General features: G+C 49.9%; 2 protein-coding genes and 1 long non-coding RNA gene across 6 annotated transcripts; all 3 read left to right on the top strand.

Annotated features, from left to right (window-relative positions):
- Window positions 1-396: 396 nt before the first annotated feature.
- LOC146220487 (uncharacterized) lies at window positions 397-13,834 on the top strand. Of its 3 annotated transcripts, none has more exons than XM_084693919.1 (26): window positions 397-511; window positions 1,082-1,299; window positions 1,386-2,082; window positions 2,526-2,629; window positions 2,761-2,826; window positions 3,246-3,422; window positions 3,631-3,764; window positions 4,135-4,229; window positions 4,340-4,394; window positions 4,516-4,650; window positions 4,788-4,985; window positions 5,124-5,187; window positions 5,272-5,476; window positions 5,623-5,735; window positions 5,895-6,297; window positions 6,603-6,737; window positions 6,872-6,908; window positions 6,988-7,080; window positions 7,183-9,042; window positions 9,153-9,355; window positions 10,198-10,249; window positions 10,575-10,728; window positions 10,883-11,100; window positions 11,380-11,728; window positions 11,953-12,508; window positions 12,613-13,834. In XM_084693919.1, exons 2-26 carry the CDS (start codon window positions 1,088-1,090, stop codon window positions 12,727-12,729), a joined length of 6,432 nt encoding a protein of 2,143 aa, XP_084550045.1. In that variant the 5' UTR covers window positions 397-511; window positions 1,082-1,087; the 3' UTR covers window positions 12,730-13,834. The 3 variants fall into 3 exon arrangements, with proteins under 3 accessions (XP_084550045.1, XP_084550044.1, XP_084550043.1); XM_084693918.1 differs by having other exon boundaries at window positions 5,620-5,735; XM_084693917.1 differs by having other exon boundaries at window positions 5,593-5,735.
- Window positions 13,835-14,200: 366 nt separating this feature from the next.
- Window positions 14,201-19,167, top strand: LOC146220486 (rhotekin-like). 2 transcript variants are annotated; one of them, XM_084693912.1, is made up of 10 exons: window positions 14,201-14,328; window positions 15,502-15,701; window positions 15,997-16,058; window positions 16,157-16,210; window positions 16,433-16,550; window positions 16,881-17,138; window positions 17,288-17,382; window positions 17,899-18,005; window positions 18,103-18,231; window positions 18,892-19,167. In XM_084693912.1, exons 1-10 carry the CDS (start codon window positions 14,305-14,307, stop codon window positions 19,075-19,077), a joined length of 1,233 nt encoding a protein of 410 aa, XP_084550038.1. In that variant the 5' UTR covers window positions 14,201-14,304; the 3' UTR covers window positions 19,078-19,167. The 2 variants fall into 2 exon arrangements, with proteins under 2 accessions (XP_084550038.1, XP_084550039.1); XM_084693913.1 differs by lacking the exons at window positions 18,103-18,231; window positions 18,892-19,167 and having other exon boundaries at window positions 17,899-18,017.
- Window positions 19,168-19,379: 212 nt separating this feature from the next.
- Window positions 19,380-23,510, top strand: LOC146220485 (uncharacterized). The gene is made up of 3 exons (XR_014750895.1): window positions 19,380-19,550; window positions 22,470-22,574; window positions 23,481-23,510. It is a non-coding gene; the product is annotated as an uncharacterized LOC146220485 (long non-coding RNA).
- Window positions 23,511-25,381: the final 1,871 nt, after the last annotated feature.

Raw genomic sequence — 25,381 nt, 5'->3', positions numbered from 1 at the left:
TGTGTAGCCTACTTAGCCCTGAGGAAAATAAGCACAGACGAAATGCCAAATTAGGCTACCATGCTTGAATTACACTTGTCAATATCATTGTTATGAAACAGTTTAAATGCATGTTTTATTCACTGAAATCTATTGCCAGTTTAGATAGGTTGTTTCCCCTACCTTACAAAGACCTAACCAAACTATTATCCCGTCACCGGCCTGTCCATAAGCGACTTTATCGAAAATGTTAGTTCACCTGATAGACTTATTTGTTACAAAAACTATTTTATCTGCTACAAATCTACTATGAACAGAATCGTGTTTATTAGTAAGCCTATGTGCATTTTTGCAAACCGAGAAGGGCTGGGAACAACGTAAGCAAAGAAATCTGCCCATATTCCTCCTCTCATGTGGCTCTGACGTCACCAAAACTATCATGGTGGGGTAGTGTGAGCATGGAGAGGCAGGCGAAATAAATTAAAGTCGACTATGGATTAGCTTAATTTTCGACAGATGATTTAAAGAAGAGGTATGCCATATTTCGTCCTATCAATCTATTTAGTGTTGAAATGCATTATTTGGGTTAAAGCGTGTGCTTGCGCGCTACTACTAGCTAGCTAGGCTAGCAGTGTCCACAATAGTACTGACTTTGCTGAAGTACCGGACAGCTAGCGACGTAGCTAGCTATTATGATAGCAAGCGATTGGAGAATTATTACATCTGTCGGTAGAGCTACATGGAATAGTAAAAACGTTTAAAGCTACGACGCAGTCTCCCCTAGCTAATTAACCAGCGAACTATTGTGCTCATAATTATTGTACAGGCAAGCCTGTCATCTAAGCTTCTAACAAAAGCTAATGCTATAACTTTGACATAAGTGACACAATAGATAGCCAGTTGCCTGCGGCTGCTCGTTGCTACTAGTAGGTTCACAAAAACATAGCGTTTCATGACATATTTGTGGTATATTAGTATTAATATGTTTTATGAACGCAAGCTTCTCAATATAATTATGGGCACTTGACAATAATTACTGCCAAGTAGATCGATAGGCGGTATTATAATGTAACGATCACTATATGCATGTGTCATCTTGCAGAACAACATGCTCCGCAGATCAAGGATAAGTGTTCGGCCGAATGTCAGGCCGGTAGGGAGAGGCCCTGCCCCAGGGTCTTCACAGGAACCCAGCCAAGAGGCTCCTGCCACGGACCCCCAGGACACAGGTGATCCGGCCAAGGCAGGGTCACAGGAGGGGAAAGACCCTCCTACCCCTGAAGGAACTGGGAATCCTTCCGAACCGCCCACACTTGGAGAGTAAGTTGACTTAAACGACCAGAATGAGTTCTGGCATGGGACTGCTTGTTGTTCTGTGTCTTTAACCGTCCTGTCCTCAAATGCAGTGATGGGAAGGAAAAGAATGGCGAGGCTTCCTCCAGCGCCCCCCCCTGCTCTGCAGGATCTCAGAGGAGGAAGCGTTACTCAGTCATGCCCAACCTCGCCAAGCCCCGGGTGACCCCTGCCCTCACCCGCTCCACCAACCGGACCTCCAGGTCCCCAGTGAAAGCTACCTCGGAGACCCGAGTTCCAGCCTCGGCCCCGGACTCGGGGGTTCCAGGGCCCTCTGACCAGACTCTCACCACGGTCCCGCGGGGAGTCCGTTCCCCGCGCAGGCGCAGGCCCTCTGGCGGGGCCAGACAGCCCATCCAGGCCAAGCCCACCTCCCCGGGCTCCCCAGACCCTTCTCCGGCGGACCAGTCCGAGCAGGAGGAAGGCGGGCCGCAGCAAGGCCCGCCCTCCGAACATCCGGAAGAACGCCAGCTCGCCAACAGCCAATCAGACGTTGCGTCCACAAGTCAGACCAAGGACGCTCCTCCCCCCGTTCTGGAGAAGGCCACGCCTTCCCTGCCGAGCAGAGAAGCCTCGGAGCTGTCCGAGAGAGCCGAGGCCCTGGTGTCCAGGTCTGTGAAATGCGGCCTGTCTCTAGCACCGGGCAAGTCCAGGCTGAGCAGACTGCTGAACGACCCGACTGACCTGCAGAGGCTGGCCAAGGCTCGCAAGCTCCGTGAGCTGCTCAAACAGGAGATGAACAAAGAGAGGGTGAGCTCGCAAATTCTTCACACACACACACACGGGGGGGGGGGCGGGGGGTTAGGATGGGGGACGGGGGGTTGGGGTATTTGCTGAGGTGAATTTCTACGAGATGTAGTGTTGGGATGACTGTTCGCATCGCCACGCGGGCCTGTTGGATTCAACTCTGGGGTTTCCAGTGGCTGAGCGGTTAGGGAATCGGGCTGGTAATCAGAAGGTTGCCGGATCGTGCCAAATGACGTTGTGTCCTTGGGCAAGGCACTTCACCCTACTTGCCTCAGGGGGGGGGAATATCCCTGTACTGATTGTAAGTTGCTCTGGATAAGAGCGTCTGCTAAATGACTAAATGTAAATGTAAACTCTGGGCAAATACCTTTTCACTGCTTCCAAGCTTTTTCGCCGAGTGTGTGTGTGTGTGAGGCTTACTGTGAGTTTGATGTCTCGACATGCAGAAATCAAAGAAGGCCAAGGTGTGCGCGAAGGAGTACACAGTGGATCCTTCCAAGATGACCATGAGAGATCTTATCTACTACCTGCCGGATTCAAACCCAATGACGTAAGAGAGCTGTCTTGTCTGTTCCCGTGTAGATCCGTTTCCACATCGTGTCCTGTATTCTTTGCCTGGATTGCCTTCGACATCCAGTTTGCCATCGCTCTTCCTTATGGGTGCCATGTTATTTTGTCCAGGTCCTTTGTAGAAGATAAACGTGCGGAGTCCGAGATCGTGATCCCGAACTCTCCATCGAGGGAAGAGTAAGACTTCCTGTTGTGTCTGTTTGAGATGGTGCACGGCTGATGCAATAAGGTGTTGAGACGAAGCCATGGCGACTCAATTGCATTGTGTCCGTAGAGAGTTGATATAGGACTACTAGTTGGGCTGGATTGTGGCATGCTGCTCTTGTTGTTATCCATCACTTAATTTCACTGCTTTATTGGCATGGTTGTGTGAGCATTGTTGCCAAAGCCACGAGAGATTGAAGAAAAAAAAAAAATACACGAATGACGAAACACTTAGATTCGTAAAAAGACACAAAGTAACAATAATAGTTACGATCATAATGATACAAGTCATGACAACAGGAAAGAAAACGAACGTGATGCTGATTCCCGCCTCGTCGTGCAACTTTCCTGGAGAGTTGCTCTCACACGCCACTGTCACCTTCCCTCTCCAGATCTCCAGAGAGACTTCCGGAACGGGAGAAGCTTCCGGAACCGGCCAGCCAGAGAGAGGAAGAGGAGGGCGACGCCGATGAAGACGAGGGGGACTCGGACGCAGGGCAGGACGACCAGCTGATGGTGCCCAGGGTGAAGGTGGCGGAAGACGGCTCGCTCATCATCGACGAGGAAAGGTTGGTGTCGTTCTGTCATGGGGGGAAAAAAGTCAGTCGTGCGACCAGTAGATTCGAGTTTTGACGTCACGTGAGCTACGAACGCGATACAGGAATATGACAGTGAACGCAGTGCGTTTAGCCACCGTTTCGTGTCTGGTATCTTGCTGAGCTGAATCTCGGGGTCACCTGGTCCGTTTTGAGAACGCATTCTGTGTCTGTGTTCCAGTTTGACAGTGGAGGTCCTCAGGGCTAAAGGGCCTAACCCCATGGAGGACAGAGACCCTATCTTTGAGCGCGGTTCCACCACCACCTACTCCAGCTTCAGGAAGCCCACCTACTCCAAGCCTTGGTCCAGCCAAGGTCTGAGCAAGTCAACTGCCACCCAAACGGTTGCTATAGTTTTGGAAAACCTGAAAAAGTCAGGGGATTTAAAGCGTGGTCATTTTCCAGACTAAATAAGCCAGTGGTCATTAACACAATCCTAAAAGTCTTGGAAATGTGGACATTTGTGAAAATACTTAGGCTGACAAATGTGAACACTGAGTAACATGTCCTAAGAATGTGCATCTATAAAGTAATGGAAGTGAACATGGTCAAGGGAGTTAGGTTGCAAGTTCTGGAAATCCATTGGTGAGACATGTCTATTTAGCACCCTGGGGTGTATGAAAAGCACAAACTTGCTCCAAGTACTCGAGGAATATTTTGGTTGAACGTCTGTTTGTTCCTCCAGAGACCGACATGTTTTACCTGGCCATCAGCATGGTGGGCACTGACTTCTCCATGATCGGCCAACTGTTTCCTCATCGAGCTCGAATAGAGATCAAGGTGAGAGGAAGCACGGGGGGGGGGGGGGGGGTGAAGACCAACCTCCTTTTGATGGGCCGTACGTTCGCCTGGATCGGGCCACCCTAACCTTTGACCTTTACCCGACACAGAATAAGTTCAAGAGGGAGGAGCGAGAAAACGGCTGGAGGATAGACAAAGCTTTCAGTAAGTGTCTCTGTGTGTGTCTCTTTGTGTGTGTCTGTGTGTGTCTCTGTGTGTGTGTGTGTGCGCGCTTTAAGAGCCGGTCTGTGGGAATCAAACCGTGCCTGATTTTGCCCTTCCGTAGAAGAGCGACGCAAGATGGACGTGGAGTTCTTCAGCAACCTCCTGGAAAAGATCCTGGCCATCGGGAAGAAGAAGAAGAAAGCGAAGTCTCCGACAGAGAAGAAAGTCAGGAACGCCCGCAAGAGCAAACCGAAAGGTAAACGGAGCGGCTTCGTACGCAGCCGACGACGGACGGGATCGCTTTGACACCCGTTTAGAAAAACGCGACGCGAGCTCACTTCCTCTCGAACTCATTCTTCGCCACTCCTGGCGTGTCTTTTTCCTCGAACGTAGCCAAGAAGCTGAGCGACGTGGAGGAGGAGGACGAGGAGGGCGCGGAGCTGGAAGGAGAGAAGGAGAACGAGGCCGTCCTGAACGAGGACGGGACGGCCGGCGCCACGCCGAAGAAGAAACGCAGAAGAAGCGCCGACGACGGAGCGTCTTCCCCCGCAAAATCCAAGAAGAACAAAAAGGACAAATCGCTCAGTGAAGGTTTGTCAGAACACAAAACATCCACTGTGGAAACGACCCAACAGTTGTTAACGAATGCAAGAGCGGATAAAGAAGCGTGTCTGTGTATATAGGTTTCCGACGAGACACTATTTCTTTTTCCTTCTCCCTTCTATCCAGATGAGGCTGGTGTCCCTGAAGATTCCGAAGCTGCTTTGCCTGAGGACCAGTCACCTCTGGAGAGGTAGTTATGTCTCTCTGTCTCTGTGTGTGTGTGTTGTCTGGTGTGGTTTCATCAGCCACCCTCCTGATTGGTTCTTGTGTTCAGCTCTCAGAAGGCAGACGAGGCCGTTCCAGCATCCAAGGGCCCTGTGATCAAGCCGGCCCAGCTTTCCCGGGGCCGTGCCCCCAGACCCATCCCTACCCTGGGCCGGAGGTGGGGTCAGAAGAGCCCAGCTCCCAGTACCGGGCCCAGGGGAGCCACGTCCACAGCAGCGGACAAGAGCACGGAGGACTCAACCCCTCAAGAACAGGTGGGTCTTTAAACTGTCGATATCCTTGTGACTAAAAAGGGCTTAACACATTTTTTATTTTTTTTTTAAAGACAAACAAACTCAAGTTTGATTTCATTTGATATGCAACTGTTTAGAGATGTGACTCGTGTAATCCCCCTCAGAAGGTTGCGTCTCCTTCTGAGGCGCAGGGTCGGAGGCAGGACGCCAGGCAGAGCGAGGAGGTTCATTCCTCTGACGAAGAGGAGGAGACCACGGTGGCCCCTGCCAGACCTACACGGTATACCGCGTTCAGACACATACAAATGCCCCCCCCATCTGCACACAACCAAACCGCCTTCAGTCACTCACGTATTGGCTTCAATCTGATTGGATCAGACCTTTCGCCTGGGAACAACTGCCCGGCTGACACTGTGGATGTTGATTGGCTGGGTTTTAGGTACGGCAGGACACCCAAACCCACGCAGCATTTGAATTACCCTGCCAAGGACGATGGCCCCGCCCCCGCCTGCGACGCTGCTTCTGAGGGACCCAGCGGCTCCCCCTCCTCCTCCAAAGCCAAACCCACCGCGAGGAGGGGCAAAGTCCGACCTGGCCCCTCCCTGCCCCGGCGTAAGGGGAACGCCAGTCCCAGGAAGCCCAAGCTGGTGACCCTCCGGGCGTCCCAGTCAGAGGAGAGTGAGGAGGAGGGAGAGGGGGCGCCGGGGGAGGGGCTTTTCCAGGAGGAAGATCTGCACCTTCCCACCAGCCCTGCGATGGAGAGCCAAGCGCCCGTGTTCGTCCCCTACGCTCTCCGCTCTCCGCAGCCGGTGGTCTCAGAGCTCGAAGAGACCATGGAGGAGGTGTGTGTGTGTATGTGGGGAAGTGCATTTTCCATTGAGACCATCGTCCCATCACGTCCCCCCGTGTCTTTCCAGTTTCACTCGTGTGTCGGTGACCATTCCGTTTGTTTTCCCATGCCAACCGTCGACCCACAACGTTTCCAAACGCTTCCCTTTTTTCCGTGCAGCGCTTTTTTGTTGTTGTCCAGAAACTTGTCCCGTGTTGTTTCTTTCGTGTCCTAATTTGCTTTGGCGTCTGTTTTTGTTCGACATGTTCCATCTCCCCCATCTCCACCTCCATCCTCCCCCTGCCCTCGTGCCCTCAGCTCGACATCTCCATCAACATGCCCGACGTCCTGGGCATCCCCGACGGCGCCCTCTGCCCCGACGCCTCGTGCCAGCGGGGGGAGGGGGGGGCGGGGGGCGAGGTGCCCTGCGAACATCAGCTGGACCTGCTGGTTGTAAGTCGCCCTCCGGGGGGGGGGGGGGGGGGGGCGGGGCTGGGCTGGGTCCACACTGGTGTGTCTTGCGTGGCAGCCTGGTGTGTTCGGACCGCGGGAAGCTCACATCTGGTGTCCTCTTCTTCTTTTTCCAGGATGTCATCGACTTCCTGTCTCCAGAGCCCATGGAAGGTAGGTCGATCACGGCACTTGGGCACCTCGAAGAGGACGACTGTTTTGAGTCACTTTTTCTTCTTCTTCTCGGTTTCAGAATCAGAGGAGAGCTACAACGAGGCAGCCCGTACCCTGCTGACGATAAGCAACCAGACGCTTCTGTCCCAGGACACCCAGGACTGCTGCACAGGTAACCCCCCTCAGCATGGGCACATTCATTACACCTCCAGGCTGCCCCTCCCCCTCAAACTCCTATTTCCGCGTGTCGGAACGGCCTGATTTCCCATTGCAGAAACCAGTGTTCTCATCGAGGACGAACCCCAACATCAATCACCCACCGACCAATCACAAAGCGACACAGGTGCGCCCGCGACCCCTGACCCCGTAGTCGCTGTGGCGCCGCGGCTGTCCCCCGATCCGTCTGCGACGACGGCGGATTCTGTCGCCGTGCGACAGGGCAGCGACGCCCCGCCCACGCAGGGGGCATCGACCAATGAGAGCAAACCCGAACCCCCCTCCCGGGCAGAGACGGACTCGGAGGGTTCGGAACTCGCCGCCTCCCAGACCCGGAGGACCCGCCTCCCCAAGCCCAAACCCAACCTGGGCCGAACGTCCAGAAGCGCCCCGTCGAAACCACGGCCGGCTGACGAGACGCTCGCTCGTCTGAAGCCTGTGGAGAGGCCCTCGACCCCGACCGCGCCTTCAGAAGCGCAGCCTGGCGAGGGCATCGCCCTCCCCTCACCTCAGACCACCGCCCCCCCCTCACCTCAGACCACCGCCCCCCCCTCACCTCAGACCACCGCCCCCCCCTCACGTCAGACCACCGCACCCCCCTCACCTCAGATCACCGCCCCCCCCTCACCTCAAACCACCGCCCCCCCCTCACCTCAGACCACCGCCACGCCACATCCGAATTGTCTGCCTTCATGCGCTCCACCCTCCCCCAAATCGACCTTCCCTGCGGTTCCGGAAGGAGCGACCCCTTCTATGGAGAGCCTGGCGTCTCAGTCTGTAGTTACCGAAACGTCGAAGGCCGCTGAAGCCTCGGAAACCATCGCAAGACCAGACTCAGTCCCACCGACGCCAGAGACCAGTGACGGACCCCCTGCTGATTTCCAACCCACCGCCGTGGTATCCACCAATCAGGGGACGGGATGCAAAGTGGTACCTGCCCCTCCTGAGGAGTCGGGCTCAGAGAGTTCAGAGCAGATCGCCTCCCAGGCCAAAAGAAGCCGTTTCCCCAAACTCAAACCCAAACCCAACTTGGGCAGGGCCTCCAGGACAAGCCAGCCTAAACCGCAGCTCGCGGCAGAAACGTCCGTTCAGCTGAAGCCTGTTGAGAGTTCCTCGACCGTGGCTGCGTCTTCGGAAGCGCGGCCCGACCAGAAAGACGCCGGAGGTCTTCCCGGCAGCATCCCAGTCTCCAAACCACTCCCTGCTGAGGACAAACCGTCTCTAGTCCCGCCCACAGACACCAGCATGCACTCCGCACATCCCGACAAGGAGCAGGAAGGCCAAATTGGACCGTCCCTTCTGGTGAAGCCGGGCTCACAACCCGCTGTTCAGGAGACGGCGGGTGCCAATGGGTCCGTCTCCAGAGCCGAGTCGGGCTCCGACAGTTCTGATCCGTCTGTCCCCCAGCCCAGAAGGACCCGCTTCCCCAAGCCCAAACCCAACCTGGGCCGGGCCTCCAGAACCGCCCAGTCTAAACCACAGCCTGCCGAGGAGACGTCGACCTCAACCTCGAAATCCCTACCCGCCGAGGTCTTTAGCGCTCCCTCGGAACCGCAACCCAGCAGCGACACGCCCGGCAACACCATCTCCTCGACAGGGTCTTCTCCGTGCCTCGGACCCTCTGAAGACCAGCCCGGAGGAGATCTCCGGCGGTCTGGGCCACCAGACACCTCCGCTCCTGTCCTCATGCCGCACACGTCGCCCCCCGGCGAGGCGGAGGAGGGTGTCAAGCAGCCGTCGTGCGCGGAGAGGGAGACGTCCAGCGTGGAGGCGCGGAGACTTCCTGTTGTAGACCCGGCCCACAACCCACCGAAGGGATTGGGCACAGCCCGCTTACCCAAGCTCAAACCCAGCCTGGCCTGTGGTGGCCAAGCCACGCTCTCCCACTCCAGTTGGTGCGCTACGCCATCAAAACCAGGTGAGAATATCAAGACCATGACTACGGGTGTACTCCCAAACCCGATTCAGATATTTACTTCTATTCTTTGTCTAATTTGGTGGCATTAATAAGGTTACTTAATTCCCCAGGCCCCAGTGTTAAAAAGTCTACTCTTGGGCAGCTGGCCGCCCAGATCTTAGACATCAGCAAACCCCCAAGCCGAAGGAAAGCCAAGAGACCACTAGGGGGCGATCCTTGCCCTGAAACAACAGCACAGACTCGCTGGCAGATCCCTGCCGAAGACGGCGGCGCTTCTGTCTTCTCGACTGCAGCTACTGTGGATGTCATCCAGGTGAGAACACTGTCGACATCATGACATGATGGGGAGTCAGATGGCCTAGCAGTTAGAGAATCGGGCTAGTAAAAATGAAGTTGTGCTCTTAGGCAAGGCACTTCACCCTACTTGCCCTGGGGGAATTGTCCCTGTACTTACTGTAAGTCGCTCTGGATGAGAGCGTCTGCTAAATGACTAAATGTAAATGACGCGCTTCGAGTTCCTTTACCAGCACCAACTTTCTGCTCCAGCACCTCCCATCTGCCCCTTTAGTACCGCCCTCTGTTGTCTGGCTATGCTAACAGGATTGCGGGCCTGTCCGGCTTAGCCCGAAGGGGTCAAGCTACCTCAGTTCCACTCCTACATGAAGCTATGGTACATTCATATGGGAGGGTCAAATGGCTGAGCAGTGAGGGAATCAGGCTATTAATCAGAAGGTTGCTGGTTCGACAACGTGCCAAATGACATTGTGTCCTTGGGCAAGGCACTTCACCCTACTTGCCTCGGGGGGAATGTCCCTGTACTTGCTGTAAGTCGCTCTGGATAAGAGCGTCTGCTAAGTGACTAAATGTAATGTCTTAACCAGTCAGAGTCTGCAGCCAACATGTAGAGGTAGCCCCAAGCCAAAGCACCTACGCATTCAGACCTCACCTCTATTGTGGCTTTTAGTTTGAAATGATGAGCAGGGTGACTCATTCGAGACAGAAACCGAAACCACATGATGCATTGCAATGTCTAAGTAAGTCCCAAAAAAATGCATGCATTTAACAAGAAGGCGAAGACAGACTGCACTTTCCCAACAGTGTTATTTCAGATCAGTTTGTAAGAGGTGGTCTTTGCCGGCCTGTGTTTCTTCCCAGACTCCATGTGTCGAGGATCAAAGCTCTCCGGTCACCAGGACAAACTCGGAAGGTATTTTACTCCACCCAGACATCACCGTACGCTCGTCACAGTTCGTGTTTGTCACAGTTTTCAGTTTATATAATCCCTCCCTCCCTCCCTCCCTCCCTCCCTCCCTCCCTCCCTCCCTCCCTCCCTCCCTCCCTCCCTCCCTCCCTCCCTCCCTCCCTCCCTCCCTCCCTCCCTCCCTCCCTCCCTCCCTCCCTCCCTCCCTCCCTCCCTCCCTCCCTCCCTCCCTCCCTCCCTCCCTCCCTCCCTCCCTCCCTCCCTCCCTCCCTCCATCCCTCCCTCCCTCCCTCCCTCCCTCCCTCCCTCCCTCCCTCCCTCCCTCCCACAGCAGGGCCAGTGGACCTGGCCCCCTCAGACCCAGAGGAGCCCTTCTTCATCCTGTCTCTGACCGAGATCCCAGTCTTCCTCTCAGGGGAGGAGATGGCTCCAGCACCCCTGCCCTTCCTCCAGGGCCCGGAGCCAGCCTGCCTTCAAGCACACAGGTCAGTGTGGCTGGCTGCGCTCTGTCCAAACCAAACGCTGCTGCTCCATGCATAACCTTTAGGTCATTGTGAGGGGGCGGGGCATTAAACGACCTGTTCTCGCTCTCGCCTGTGCTCTCTCCTTCCTCACGCTTGTCTCTCTCACTCGGAGCAGTACGACGGCTGTCCCTGGGGAAGAGGTGACCTCGGGAAGTGATGGAGTGCTGCAGAATGTTCCGGAGCCCACAGTCGAGCCGGAGGGCATGGTGAGGAGCGAGGAGGCCAGGACCGATGCGTGCGAAGAGCCGGCAGTGAACGAGGAGGAGGCGGCGGCGGCGGCGGCGGCGGACCCTCCCCGTAAAAAACGCAAACTCCCAGACAAGAGCGGGAGAGGTATGGCACACATCCAATCAGAATTAGTGGGTGGGACGAGATCAACATTTCTCGCTGCGGTTTTGTGCAAATAGAAAATATCTATTCACAGGTAAAGACGCCTTACAGAAACACCACGCCTCTTGTCTGAAATCAATCGTGCCTGTTAAAAAAACAATGAAAAGCCACCCTTCCCTAGATCGTGTCCCACAATCTCAGGCACCTTGGCAGCCCTAGCAGTCTGACAACTATTTAATAATCGTCTTTCTTGTTCCTCCGTGTGCGTGTTTTTCCCGGCAGCCAAACCGGAGGTGAAATCAACCGCCACCAGGAAGGAACAAGTTGATCTCGCCACCTCCGCACGCCCGTCGTCATCCGCCTCTTCGTCAGCCCAGCCGCGGGAACTGCCCCCCTCGGAACCAGACCTCGCCCCCGTCCCCTCCCCCGCGTCCCCTTGGACCCAGGCCTCCCCAGTTACCGCGGGCCCCGCAACATCACAGGAGAGGGCCCCCACGGAGACACGGGGAGGAGCTGTGGGACCAACGGAAAGCTCTGGAAGGGCGGGAGTGGCGGAGGACGGCGGTTTGACTTTGGAGTCTCGGGATGTTCACGGTATCACGCCGTTGGCCGCGAGTAGTCCTCTCAACAGGTACGGGAGAGAGGTCTCACCCCAGACCTGTAATAACCCGGCATCGGCCTCGACTCTAAATACGACTCGGGGTCTGTGAAAGGATCTAGTCTTTAATAAACTGCACATTCTTAGAGAGGCCCTAGTCTGTATTGATTTAAAAGGCCCTGAGTCTTTATTAAAGTGTTATTGTCAGTGAACTGTGGTGTTCTTCACTTCACTGCTGTGATATTTGTTTTCTCCAGACCTGGTAGGCGACCCAGGGGATTTCTGTCCTTCATGGCTGACAAGAGCAGCCCAAGCCCCACCGGAGGCCCCCGAGGTACCAAAGCTGCCTCCCGGAAGCCCCAGCTCGGCACTTCACGACCGGGGAAGAAAGTGGGCGCCCCTGCCCTCACATCAAGCGCCCCTTCCCTCACATCAAGCATCCAAACCCTCACATCAAGCGCCCCTGCCCTCACATCAAGTGCCCCTGCCCTCACATCAAGCGCCCCTGCCCTCACATCAAGCATCCAAACCCTCACATCAAGCGCCCCTGACCTCACATCAAGCGCCCCTGCCCTCACATCAAGCGCCCCTGCCCTCACATCAAGCGCCCCTGCCCTCACATCAAGCGCCCCTGCCCTCACATCAAGCGCCCCTGCCCTCACATCAAGCGCCCCTGCCCTCACACCACCAGCAGAGGTCGAGGCCTCAGGGCCCCCTGATGTCAGCTGTGCGTGGGCCCACCTGGCCCGCCCTGAACCTCGAGTCTCCAGCCAATCAGGACCGAGCACCTTCCAGTGTTCCTCCACCGCTGAGGTAAAGAGAAGGAAATACCACTGTGTCCATCTCTCTCTGTCTCTGTCTCTGTCTCTGTCTCTTTCTCTCCTAGTTAAGTGTGTGTGCGTGTGTTCTGGTCCTAGGTGGAAGGCTGGCAGCAGAGCGAGGTGTCCCCAGCAGCAGCAGAAGAAGAGGAGGACATCAGCGTGTCGCAGTACTTCTTCAGTGACATCTTCACCGAAGTGGAGAACGAGGGATGACGGTAGAACCGGACGGGGTTACGGGGGGAGAACAAGACGGCACTCGCGCTGACGCCGTGGTGATGCCTGCAAGAGTGATGTCACAGGTCAAGGCTTCGGGAAGCACTTCAGTGACAGCTGTCTTACTGATTGAGTTGCTCACATTTTTTGCGTGACACTAATGTGACATTTCCAGTTACAGTCATACTATTGAGGGATCCGATAATATATTTCACCCAAGCTTGCCAACCGCTTAAGTAATATATATATATATATATATATATATATATTTTTTTTTTTTGGCTCGTACTTTTTATGAAATATGTTTGGTATTTGTACAGACATTTAGTTCATGCTTTCAAATTGAATCATTTGAGGTGCCACTTCATGTGGATGTTGCTTTAACTCCCCCCCCCCCCCCCCCCCCCTGTGGAGCCTCAGTCAGTGACTGAATAGGATATAGTGAAAACCTACGACATCAAGCTGAAAAACATTTCCTGTTATTTTTGTCAGTATTACGTATTTATTTTGTTTTATAAACCCCCATATGGGATCTTGGAGTTGTAATGTGACATATGAAGCACTTAACCATGAGTTTTGTTTGCTCTCAATGTTAAATGTTATCAGAATACTTGAAATAATTATAAAATAATGCAACAGTACAATGCTTGCAGTTGTCAGTGCTCAGGGTGATATAATGACCTTTTCTGCCTCTTAACTAACACAGGTTTATCTGGTTCATCATCACTGAGTGTTGATTTTAAGAGTTGTCGATGGTCACGTTTATAGTGGAAACCGGTGTTTATAAACTCAATATACAAAGATTTCCATTAGTCTTATTAACACACTCAACACCTAAATACTTTAATGTTATTGCCTAAACAAGCCTTGCTCTCCCATTGGTTTGTGTTGAGAATGTTCATGTCTTATTTTAGTCTTTGGAATGTCGCCTCCAGGAAGTTCTTTCAAAATAGTTTTTTATTGAAAAGGCAGTTATGTTATGTGTATATAGATTTGTGTTGCAGGGCAAGTGTACATATCATGATTTGAGATTCAGTTTGTTCTCACCCACAACCTTGGAAGGTGATTTTAAAATAAAATAAAATACACAAATAAAGTTTTAAAAGATTGTGTCATGGAAATGTCAAATGAAAAAAATGCTTCAATACAAGTAACGGTGTGGTAATTTAGTTAACACTTTAGTTGAAGTGTGTCTTCACAACACTTGACAAGCGCATTTTAAGCACTTCATAATGTGTCACAGTTGATGGCAAATTTATATTTTTCTTACGACCTATGTATTTATTTTTTATTCATTGCAAGTGGATCAAGGAATTGAAATAACAGATTTCATTTAATCCGACTGGTAATCCACACAGTTAATCCCTTACACCACGTCCCTATTATGGGATTTAGAACTATTTTGATCTTTTGTTGGGGAGGCACCATGAGACAGCGACCATGCCTGGAGTTCACGGTGACCGGAGCAGTAACCCATTCAATAGTCGGACTATACTGTCTGTTAAATCGATACGAAAGCATTTTAGAAACCGTCACCCTTCAGAGTGACCGGACTTGAGAAGGGCGTAGAGAATCATGAACATGTGGGAAAATGAGCTGGTGAGTGTTCATTTGTACGTTCAACCATCAATGGCCGGGTTTCCCAGATTTGTTAAGAAGCTCTTAACGCTAAGAGTGTCTTAAGAACGTTCTAAGAGCGCTCTAGAATGCTCTTAGAACGCTCATAAGAAGATCTTTGCGCTAAGAGCTTCTTAACGAATCTGGGAAACCCGGCCAATGTCATTATGGAGGTTGCTTTACGGTTGTGTCATCGCTGTACTGATGTCAGTTGAGTCGAGAGATGTCGGGAACCTGTCCTTGGATTTCAACGATTCAGAATGTGGTTTTGGAACTATCTTCAGGTTTCATCAGTGTGTTATTTTCCATTGACTTTATCATGAAACCAAACGTTTATCATAGAGGTCTGAATGGTTTGTGTGTCTGTGTGTTTTATTGCAGAAATTGCCAATATTTGTATTAGCTAAGTGTATTGTCTATGTATTAGCTAAGCTAAATCTTTTGTAGGACCTTGATTCATGCTTTCACAAGCACAGCTATGCATTCCTGAGAAGCTTATGAATCAGGAGACTTCAGTGACCTAACAGAAGCACTACAAATAATTAATCAAAGAGCTCATATCATTCATTCTTATCCTTTACCTTCACTTAAACTTGTAGTCGATCTATGGATGTTAAGCCCGTTATACAATACATCAAATTATAAATAAAAGGTCTTCAGTGAAAAAAAGAAAACTGTCACCAGCCATTTACTTGACAGTAAAACATTCCTCTGTTGTTTAGCATGATGCATATCCCAAAACCCCATGGCTGCATGGGTACCGCCCCAATCAAACATACCAATCTGGATCTGTGTGTGAAGCCAGGTTTGTCAGAGTTAAGGATCAGCGACATGACTGTGCAGTCTGACAAAGGCTGATGATTGACGGAACCTGGCAGCCATGATCCAACATGACAAAGCTAACATAGCCTAGCCCTTGTAACCAAACAACAGATTATCTTAAATCGCTTTTGTCTTTTCAGTTGAAGTGCCAGAAGACTGCAGATGGCAACACATAGATTAGGTCTCTCACCTGGTTGACACAGGATATGACACGTTAGGTTCACAGAAACCTGAGTTCCAAGGCCCTACTGCGAATGTGATCAAGCCCCTGCGCTACGTTTGTCTGAGGCATCTCCTCTCTCTCTCTCCCCTCTGCCCTTCCTTCGGTCTCAGGACGGCGAGGTGCAGAGGCAGATTGACCGGGAGGTGCGCATGCGTGAGGGGGCCAGTAAGCTTCTGGCAGCCTGCTCCCAGAGGGAACAGGCCCTGGAGGCCTCCAAGAGCCTGCTAACCTGCAACGCCCGCATCCTGGGCCTCCTCAGCCAGCTTCAGAGAGTGAAGGAGGCGCAGGTCCTCCAGAGAGCTGGACGCAGGTGAGGGGGGCGGGAGGGGGGAGAGAAAGAGAGGGAGGCAGGCAGGGGGAAGGAAGAGAGTTGGAGAGAAGGAGGGAAGAGAGAGAGGGAGAGAGGGAGAGAGGGAGAGGGAGAGAGAGAGAGAGAGAGAGAGAGGGGGAGAGAGAGAGAGAGGGAAGAGGGTACTGTACCCTCTTCCCTGTAACAGGGAGTGGGCAGATGGATTGGATGATGGGTGGATGAAGGAATAGACGCCGGGAAGCTAGGAGGAAGGAAGAGATGAACTAAACCTTAATTTTTTGTTTTTTTCCACAAGGCCATCAGATGGTAGGTCACTGGATTCCAGGCTGCCTTGTACAGGCCGAGTATCGATCTCAGGTGAGTGAACACACCCATAAGCACAACATTCCCGTGCATAGCATGTCTCATATCTGCCATCTGACAACCTGGACTGATGGAACATTGCTTTTTTACAGACTTGCGAATTCCGCTCATGTGGAAAGATTCAGAGTATTTCAAGAATAAAGGCGGTGAGTTTAGATCCAAGCACATATCACTACGGGTGACATGAGTGAGCATTTTCAATAAAATGTCAAATAGAAGTATTACAAAAATAATATTACAATAACTTATATTTTATTATTTTGAATCAAGTCACATTGAAAGTGAATCTTGGGCAGGGAGGGTGTGATGGTTTGTTGATTCTGAATAGTCTCGGCTCTGCCATCTCTTCTGCTATCTCCTTATCTCAGAGTTGCATCGCTGTGCAGTTTTCTGCCTCCTGCAATGTGGCAGAGAGATTTACGACACAGACTTGGTGATGGTGGACAGGACACTGACAGACATCTGCTTTGAGGACGCCATCTTGTTGTAGGTTTTGTTTCTCATTACTTCACAATCCTTTTCCTTCACCTACATACGTAGATGTACAGAATGACTTCCGTTAATTGACTTCCTTGAAGGAAGTCTCATTTGACGGACGTCATTCTGGAAACAAAAAATTGTTGTCCTCTGTCTGTCTGCCTGTCTGCCTGCTTGCCTATCTGTCTCTCTCTCTGTCTCTCTCTCTCTGTCTGTCTCTCTGTTTGTCTGCCTGCCTGCCTGCCTGCCTGTCTTTCTGTCTGTCTGTCTGTCTGTCTGTCTGTCTGTCTGTCTGTCTGTCTGTCTGCCTGTCTGTCCGCCTGTGTTTCGTGAGGCCAGTAGCGAGGTGGGCCCGGAGTTTGAACTGCGAGTGGAGCTATACAGCAGCTGTGTGGAGGAGGACTTTGCCCCCGGGGCAGCAGGACCCAGGAGACTGAGCCGTCTGGGCCTCAGCGGGTCACTGGGACGCTCCTCCGGAAGGAAACTGCGGGCCGCCCTGGAGACTGCTGCAAGCTGTGGGGCCAATGGAGGAGGGCCGGGGGGAGAAGGAGGAGCAGGAGGAGGGTCCACGCCCCAGGTGCCTGTTCTTAATCCGCAGTAAGTGTGGTAACATGCGACCAGAGAATGTACAGCTATGCAAAACATACATAACGTACACAACATTCCAGACTGAAAATACACAGTTGTGTTTTTTTCTGATTTGTGAACCCCAAAATCGTCTTTTGACTGTATGTTGTCATCCTTAGAGGGCCCAAGTACCACCTGTTGGCCCACACTACACTAAAGCTGGCCCATGTACAGGACAGCTTCAGAACACATGATTTGTCCATTTCAACGACAGGTGAGTGTCCTCTCCTCCACCTCTCCTTTCTACTCCCCTCCTCTCCTCACCCCCTCTCCTCCACCTCTCCTCCTTTACTCTCCTCACCCCCTCTCCTCCACCTCTCCTTTCTACTCCCCTCCTCTCCTCACCCCCTCTCCTCCACCTCTCCTTTCTACTCCCCTCCTCTCCTCACCCCCTCTCCTCCACCTCTCCTCCTTTACTCTCCTCACCCCCTCTCCTCCACCTCTCCTTTCTACTCCCCTCCTCTCCTCACCCCATCTCCTCCACCTCTCCTCCTTTACTCTCCTCACCCCCTCTCCTCCACCTCTCCTTTCTACTCCCCTCCTCTCCTCACCCCCTCTCCTCCACCTCTCCTTTCCACCCCTCTCCTCTCCTCACCCCCTCTTCTCCACCTCTCCTCCTTTACTTTCCTCAACCCCTCTCCTCCACCTCTCCTTTCCACTCCCCTCCTCTCCTCTTCTCCTCCTTCCTTCTCCTCTCCTCTCATCATCGCCCCCTTGTTTGGTGTTCCAGAGGACAGCTCTTACTGGCTGCCTCTCTACGGCAGTATGTGCTGTCGCCTGGTCGGCCAACCTCGCTGTATGACCAAGCAGGTCATCTGCGGCCCTCTGAAAGTTAAGGTGAGGCGTTAACTTCACCTCCTTTTCCCCCTCATCCTACTTCTTATCATTGTCACTGTCATCATCACTATCATCATTGCATTCGTTCCTATTCCAGCTTGAAAATGAGCCCGAATGCTGGACCGATGTCTACGGTGTCCTCAAAGGAACGCATCTCGTGCTTTTCCAAAGTCAAGAGGATATGGAGGCTGGGGAGAAAGTGTTATTCACCATCACCATCAACAAGGTTGACAACCGGTGCAGACATGCAAAGACACTGACACAAGACTTCCTCATAGCCAAATGGGAAGGACGCTGCAGACGCATGCTTGTTCCACTAGGGGGACACTTTGCTGCTGTTATTTTCCACAAGGGAAATAGGTGTTAAATAGGTGGCGATAAACCGTGAGAGGAATCCAGTTTGACTGCCTTTCAACGTTTTTTAACGCACGTTCTCAAATATTTCCCACGTGAGATATCAGATGTCTTTGTTGTCAGTATCGGCTCAGCACATCAGCATTGTGGACCCATGCACCAACCGACTGCCCTCCTTCCCACTCTCACAATTCAAATTGACATTTACAATTAGTCATTTAGCAGACACTCTTATCCAGAGCGACTTACAGTAAGTACAGGGACATTCCCCCGAGGCAAGTAGGGTGAAGTGCCTTGCCCAAGGACACAAAGTCATTTTTGCACGGCCAGGAATCGAACTGGCCACCTTCTGGTTAATATCCCTATTCCCTAACCGCTCAGCCATCTGACTACCCATCTGACCTGTTACGCTTATGACAAGATATTATGGTTCCTAGGTATAGGTTTTGCTGAATCACGCTCATTCAAAAAACATGAAAGCAACACGTGTGTGTGTGTGTGTGTGTGTGCGCGTTTTTTGTGTCTTCATCAGGATACCAGCATATGCGTGTCAGAGAGAGGCTCACAACATCACACACAGAACATCTGCATCAACACAAACCAGCGTGGAGAGGGGAGGACTCACACCCTGGCCACTCACACACCCCAGGGCACGCAGCAGTGGATGGAGGCCTTTGGGCAGCATTTCTATGACATGAGTGAGTTCCGAGGACCATAGAACACACACACACACACACACACACACACCCCAGGGCACGCAGCAGTGGATGGAGGCCTTTGGGCAGCATTTCTATGACATGAGTGAGTTCCGAGGACCATAGAACACACACACACACACACACACTCCAGGGCACGCAGCAGTGGATGGAGGCCTTTGGGCAGCATTTCTATGACATGAGTGAGTTCCGAGGACCATAGAACACACACACACACACACACACACTCCAGGGCACGCAGCAGTGGATGGAGGCCTTTGGGCAGCATTTCTATGACATGAGTGAGTTCCGAGGACCATAGAACACACACACACACACACACACACTCCAGGGCACGCAGCAGTGGATGGAGGCCTTTGGGCAGCATTTCTATGACATGAGTGAGTTCCGAGGACCATAGAACACACACACACACACACACTCCAGGGCACGCAGCAGTGGATGGAGGCCTTTGGGCAGCATTTCTATGACATGAGTGAGTTCCGAGGACCACAGAACACACACACACACACACACACACACAACCCTAAGTTGAGAGCATGCTTCACGCACATTTGTTCTTCTTCGTAAATTCAGATGGCCCATCCACCTTCACTGACCGTATCGACTGTATAACTGAAAAAGCATACACCACAGATTTACACCACAACATAAAAGATCAAATGTTTACACGTCACAATTGTGTTTCTTTTGGCTGTGCAGGTAATTACAGCTGGTTTCAAATGGCTGGATGCCTCATGTATTGGTATTTATCCTAGTTGTCAAGCAAGCAACAATGGCTGGTTGACAATGTTAACATCATGACTGAAGCATTGAAATGTAAAACAGACCTGACACACTACATAAACAAGGCATGATGATATAACACCCACCAGATGTCAATCCACAGAGAGTACATTGAAGTTTCGGGGGAGATTTCCTCTTGTACACAAAAAACCCAAAGTTGAACTGCAGATGTTTGTGCTGTCTGTTACTTTATGTGTAACTTTGTGTGCAAACAATTGGAGACAGAGGCTTCTGTCATTCCTGCCTGGGCCTTCTGTTTTGAGTAATTACTGTCCTTTTCAAAGTATGTCAACAGTACGCCACAGGATTTTCAGAGAGAGAAAGGGAGAGGGAGAAAGAGAGAGAGAGAGAGAGAGAGAGAGAGAGAGAGAGAGAGAGAGAGAGAGAGGGAGGGAGAGAGGTAGAGGGAGAAAGAGAGACAGAGAGAGAGAGAGAGAGAGAGAGAGAGAGAGAGTGAGAGAGAAAGAGAGAGAGACAAAGAGAGAGACAAAGAGAGAGACAAAGAGAGAGACAAAGAGAGAGACAAAGAGAGAGACAAAGAGAGAGACAAAGAGAGAGACAAAGAGAGAGATGGAGGAGCAAGCAAGAGGAAGACAAAGAGACAGACATGGCAGGCGGGCATGCATGAACAAAGACACCGACGTATGCTTGCCCTGTAATGTAACAGTTTTCATGCTGGCACATTAATCTTCAGAATGACTGTGAGGGCACAGCCTGAGACTTGTTGTTCGAATCTTTTGTACGCTGCTTATTTAAGCTACTGCGTCTTAAGCGTAAAGAAACACACTTTCTCTTTGAACTGAAGTCAGTCTCCGTGTCAGCCGACCAAGCCAGCTCAGCAGGCAAATCTGGTCCTGCTATAACAAGCCGGTCTCCAGCAACCACTCCAAATGGAACACCATGGCACCATTGTTAAAATAAAAGGTGACATCATGGAGGTTTGCCATGTTCGGTACAGTGAAATAATACAATACAGTATTATGTTTTTTATCCGATTTTCAACATTGTTTTAAATGAATTCTTCAAATACTGGACTGGTTCTTGATTATGTTAAAATATTCAATGAGTGGGTGCATAGTATACAGTGATTTACTTAACTCAACCTAATATGTAGTGTTTTTGACTTAGTTATGTGAATGTTTTTTCAATCGTTTGACAGGAAATACATTTCTCAGAAATAATCCTTTCAATTCAATCTAAGTTCCTGCTATTTTGTGAAGGTCTGTGTATATGTTTGCTCTGTGTCATGAAGAGCCATCTCATAATAGATTCTTTGAAAGCAAAGCTTCAATCTTTCCAATAACCTCTTCCTAATTTGTTTGATAACCTCTTCCTAGTTTCATTTGATCAAAAATCTAAACAACAATTTAAGCGCAATGCGGTCGTTGAAAGCTCTTAATGCCATTGTACGTTTGACAACTTCAACGCAAGTTGGTTGTATCCTATGAAAATAAACTGTCAGCGAGATTGACAGACAATGTTTGACAAGAAGGAAATAGTTCTTCAGATTTTTCTAGGGAATACAATGCTATGAAGTGCCAACTATTGTGACTTGGCAGGGGAGTCAGATGTCTGAGCAGGTAGGGAATCGGGCTATTAATCAGAAGGTTGCTGGATCGATTCCCTGTTGTGTCAAATACTCATCTAGGGTTGGTTTAAAACAAAGTTTTCACCCCTTTTGGTATTGTTACTCATTTAATAGCTAAAACAGCTCATTTATTTAGTCAAAATAAATTGAATTTCCTCACAACCTGAACTTTACCCAAACCAGCCATTTTGTGATGTGATGTTTGAAGGGCACTTTGACAGGTGGACTAATTGTGTGTTTGAGAACAGGCCTTCACTTTGTCAGTGCACTGGTCGGGGCACGGTTGATGGTACTGTGGTTGCAGTTTTAACGTTAAACTAATTCCAATTTCCCAGAATCGCTCATTAAAAACCCGTTTGTCAAGATTATCCCAGCATAGTTCAAATAGAAAATTATTTCTTTAAGTCTGTAGAGATTCATTTAAAATTCTGGGAAATAATTCAAGAATAAAATAACATACATACTTTAGTATAGTAAATACATATTTTACTATACTGAAGGATAGTTTAATTTAAGTTCCAGTCTTTCTCGAGATACATCTGGGTGTGAAATGAAATCATCCGTCTCATGACTTAAGTGTTAGAGCATAATCGTCATCATCAGTGCAATAAGCACGAGCATATTATTGTGGTGATGTCTGAGATAGTAATTGCAGATAGGTGTGTGAGCCAAAGAGGTAAACAGACAGCAGACATTCCAAACAGCACGCCTTTTATGACCTTGTTTCAAATATCTGTCTGTCTGCTAGTTGTTTGTCATATTGCAATTTGCTATTTGATTTACTAGGTTATGTCACCATACACACACAAACACACACACACACACACACACAAGTACACGCACAAAGTAATGATGTGCAGATCATTGGTAAGGAGTGTTCTGGTTGGTGCTGGATGGCATCATGTTTGGTCCAGTCCGTTGGCCCAGCAGTTTGTTTGGCTGAAAAGAACTTCCCGAGGAAAGTTAAAGTAAACTCTCATCAAAGAAATGTGTTTGTTGTTTTTGTTTGTTTTCTGGCAGGTCAGTGGCAGCAGTGCTGCGATGACCTCATGAAGATAGAGCCTCCAAGTCCCAGAAAACCCCTCCTGGTGGCCACTAAGCAGGGCTCCCTCTACCATGAAATAGGTACCTGGTCACTGCCACGGGGAGCGATTTGTCTTATTGTTGACTGAAATTGCAGGTTGTAAAAAACACGACCTAAATCGGTATGCAGGTTTAGATACTCCTCCGCACCGTGTAGAGTTGTGTCCACGAGAGACAAAAGTCAGCAAAAATGATAACGTATGAGTGAATAAAGTGATTCAATTCCTGATAAATGACATAAAACCACAAGACGGATCACAGGCAAGGGGGGGGGGGGCGTGGACGGTTTGGGCATTTCAGACACCTGATCTCTGCACCTGCTGTGTGTAACACAATCTCTGAATAAAGGGGGAAATGGAATACAACAGCGCCCATTATGTAGGTGTGTTTGGTGGCAAGTCGTCTGAAGACAGAAAACATACCAAGACTGAGCTGAATGATGAGAACATGGTTATGTTAAGACATCAATCAATCAATCAATGAAAGACTTTACTGTCCCATACACCAAATTGCTTCAGTGCAGCGAAAGTCTTAGGACGTGGCCAGCAACATCTACGCAGTAGACAGCAGACAGTAGATACAGATAACACAGTAACATAGTAACATGTACCAAAATTAACACTATAGCCCTATAACATATAACACTATAACATATAACATTAACAAGTAACAACAACACATTTTAGATGCGATAACAGTCAGATGAGAGATATGGAGGAGAAGGCAAGACAATGATCTAAAAAAGTTGTATTGTAGCGAATGTACACCAAATTGAAAGTACTTCTGCATGTGTCCATGATGTTCTACTTCCACAACTCTCTACTTCCCTGTAAGATGTCAAATGTTCTGCCATTCACAAAATGTTGTTTGTACTTCATAGCCTTCCTATAGTTAATCTCTCCTCTTCACCTCCCATCCCTCCTCTCGCCATCTCTCCGTGTTTGACAGTGACATCACCGTCTCACTGTGAGGGACATGTGACTCCGGATGTGTCTGCTGAGATGCGTTCTCTGTTGTCGTCCTATTACAACGACAACAGGTGAGAGTATCAGCATCAACACAGGTAAACATACACACCTACATATCCAGTCAGTGACCTCACTCACTGCCTATCCGCCTAGGTCTTCTTCGACTACCGATCCATAAAGTGAATCTCCCTGCAATTATGGGTGTGTTGACATGCCAGCGACCTTACAGCCTTCCTCTGCTGCCCTTGAGGTGATCAATCAGTCAATCAGGAATAGAGGCTGGGATGTAAACAACACATACTTTTGAGTCTCACCTTCCAGGTGTAAATGTTATGTTTACATGGGTCACCTACCCATCTATTTAACTAGAGTTTCAGACCGACAGTAATCCTTGAATGCAATATCCTGTCGATGCAGTCTAGGAAAATGGAAGTTTAACAAAAAAATCTGTGTATCAAGATACATGACCTGTTTTGATTCAAGTGCCATGGTTTTAGGCATGACAAATAGGTCCCCAAACACCAAAGTGACCTAACAGGACCAGGAGTGCTCTCACAGGTAGATGAATTAGCTCTGCACTAGGTTGATTACTCACGAATCTCCCTTTGGGAACATGATAGATAGTTTGTAGTCAATAGATGCTAAGGCACACTGCGGTTTTAAGATGTTGTTTCAGTTTGTGTCGCATTCACAGAATAGTCCATGTCTTTGTGACAAATGCTAGACATAACTGGCGGATCAGTTGAATGTAAAAAACAGCCCAAACAAAGTATCAGCATGGATATGTTACAGCAGAGACGTAGCCAGGTACCCAGGGAGTTGATGGCTAGGGAGTCAGGTGGCTGAGCGGTGAGGGAATCGGGCAAGTAATCTGAAGGTCGCCAGTTCTATTCCCGGCCGTGCCAAATGATGTTGTGTCCTTGGGCAAGGCACTTCACCCTACTTGCCTCTGGGGAATGTCCCTGTACTTACTGTAAGTCGCTCTGGATAAGAGCGTCTGCTAAATGACTAAATGTCAATTTGATGCCTATTAATATTTTTCTAGGCTACGCCCCTGTGTTACAGTAGAGATTATGTTTCTTAGGCACCTAGTGCTGTACATGCTTCAATGCAATGCAATGCAATAGGTTCAGTTATTAGAGCTCATGTAAATTCACTTGTAGGAGATTTCATATTGCCCAACTCAATACTATAATGTCATGGATGGCATAGTGAATTCCTCAAAGAATTATTGGGAAAGGATCCATATCATTACCTCCATTTATCAATCCCGATTAATAATTTAAGAATGTATAGACCTATACATCATCAATCATTGGTGAACATGTTTAGCTTGGGGATATTTGCCAAGAGAAATTGCTGATTATGAGATGCAGTCAGTAGGTTTTCAGGGGCAAGACAACATGGAGGGTAGACCAGAGAACACAACACTAGGTGGAAAATTCTGACCGTTTAAGGCTAATTATTTGCGCATGATCAGAAAAATATGTTCCTTCTGCTTAAGCCGCTGTGGCTTGGAAGTTTGGCAGCCTCTAAAGTTCAGTAATCACAACCCGTAGCAAAAATTATGCCATGGTTGAATGACAGTTGCGGAATGTTGCTTGTCTGTAATTCTAGACAGACGCACCATTGTTGCTGCCTCAGGTGGTAAAACCTGTAGAAAGAGTGTTTGCGTGTATGTGTGCAAGTGAATTATATGGTGATATGCAGGTGTGTAATTATTGTCTTTGAGCTAAGCAGGATTTGTGTGTTGACAGGGGAAATTAGTTGGGACCTCAATCAACTCAATTTTCTATAATCCAACAGGTTGCATAAACCAGTGGCATGTTTGCTGTGGAATTCTCATAACAGAGGTGAACATTCACATGATGAACTAAATAT

The sequence above is a fragment of the Hypomesus nipponensis genome, chromosome 27, assembly GCF_054491055.1.
Source record: "Hypomesus nipponensis isolate SF chromosome 27, ASM5449105v1, whole genome shotgun sequence".
Classification (NCBI taxonomy): Eukaryota; Metazoa; Chordata; class Actinopteri; order Osmeriformes; family Osmeridae; genus Hypomesus; species Hypomesus nipponensis.
Note: the sequence above shows the minus strand (reverse complement) of the source record. Positions and strands in the feature narration are given on the sequence as shown.

Bases quoted from the DNA above. Each gene is read 5' to 3' on its own strand.
- LOC146220486 (XM_084693912.1), top strand. From the start codon at position 14,305: ATGAACATGTGGGAAAATGAGCTG. The intron at 16,059-16,156 runs GTGAGTGAACAC...GCTTTTTTACAG, and splicing joins AGGCCGAGTATCGATCTCAG to ACTTGCGAATTCCGCTCATG. The intron at 17,139-17,287 runs GTAAGTGTGGTA...TGTCATCCTTAG, and splicing joins GTGCCTGTTCTTAATCCGCA to AGGGCCCAAGTACCACCTGT.
- LOC146220487 (XM_084693917.1), top strand. From the start codon at position 1,088: ATGCTCCGCAGATCAAGGATAAGTGTTCGGCCGAATGTCAGGCCGGTA. The intron at 4,230-4,339 runs GTGAGAGGAAGC...TACCCGACACAG, and splicing joins GAGCTCGAATAGAGATCAAG to AATAAGTTCAAGAGGGAGGA. The intron at 10,250-10,574 runs GTATTTTACTCC...TCCCTCCCACAG, and splicing joins CACCAGGACAAACTCGGAAG to CAGGGCCAGTGGACCTGGCC.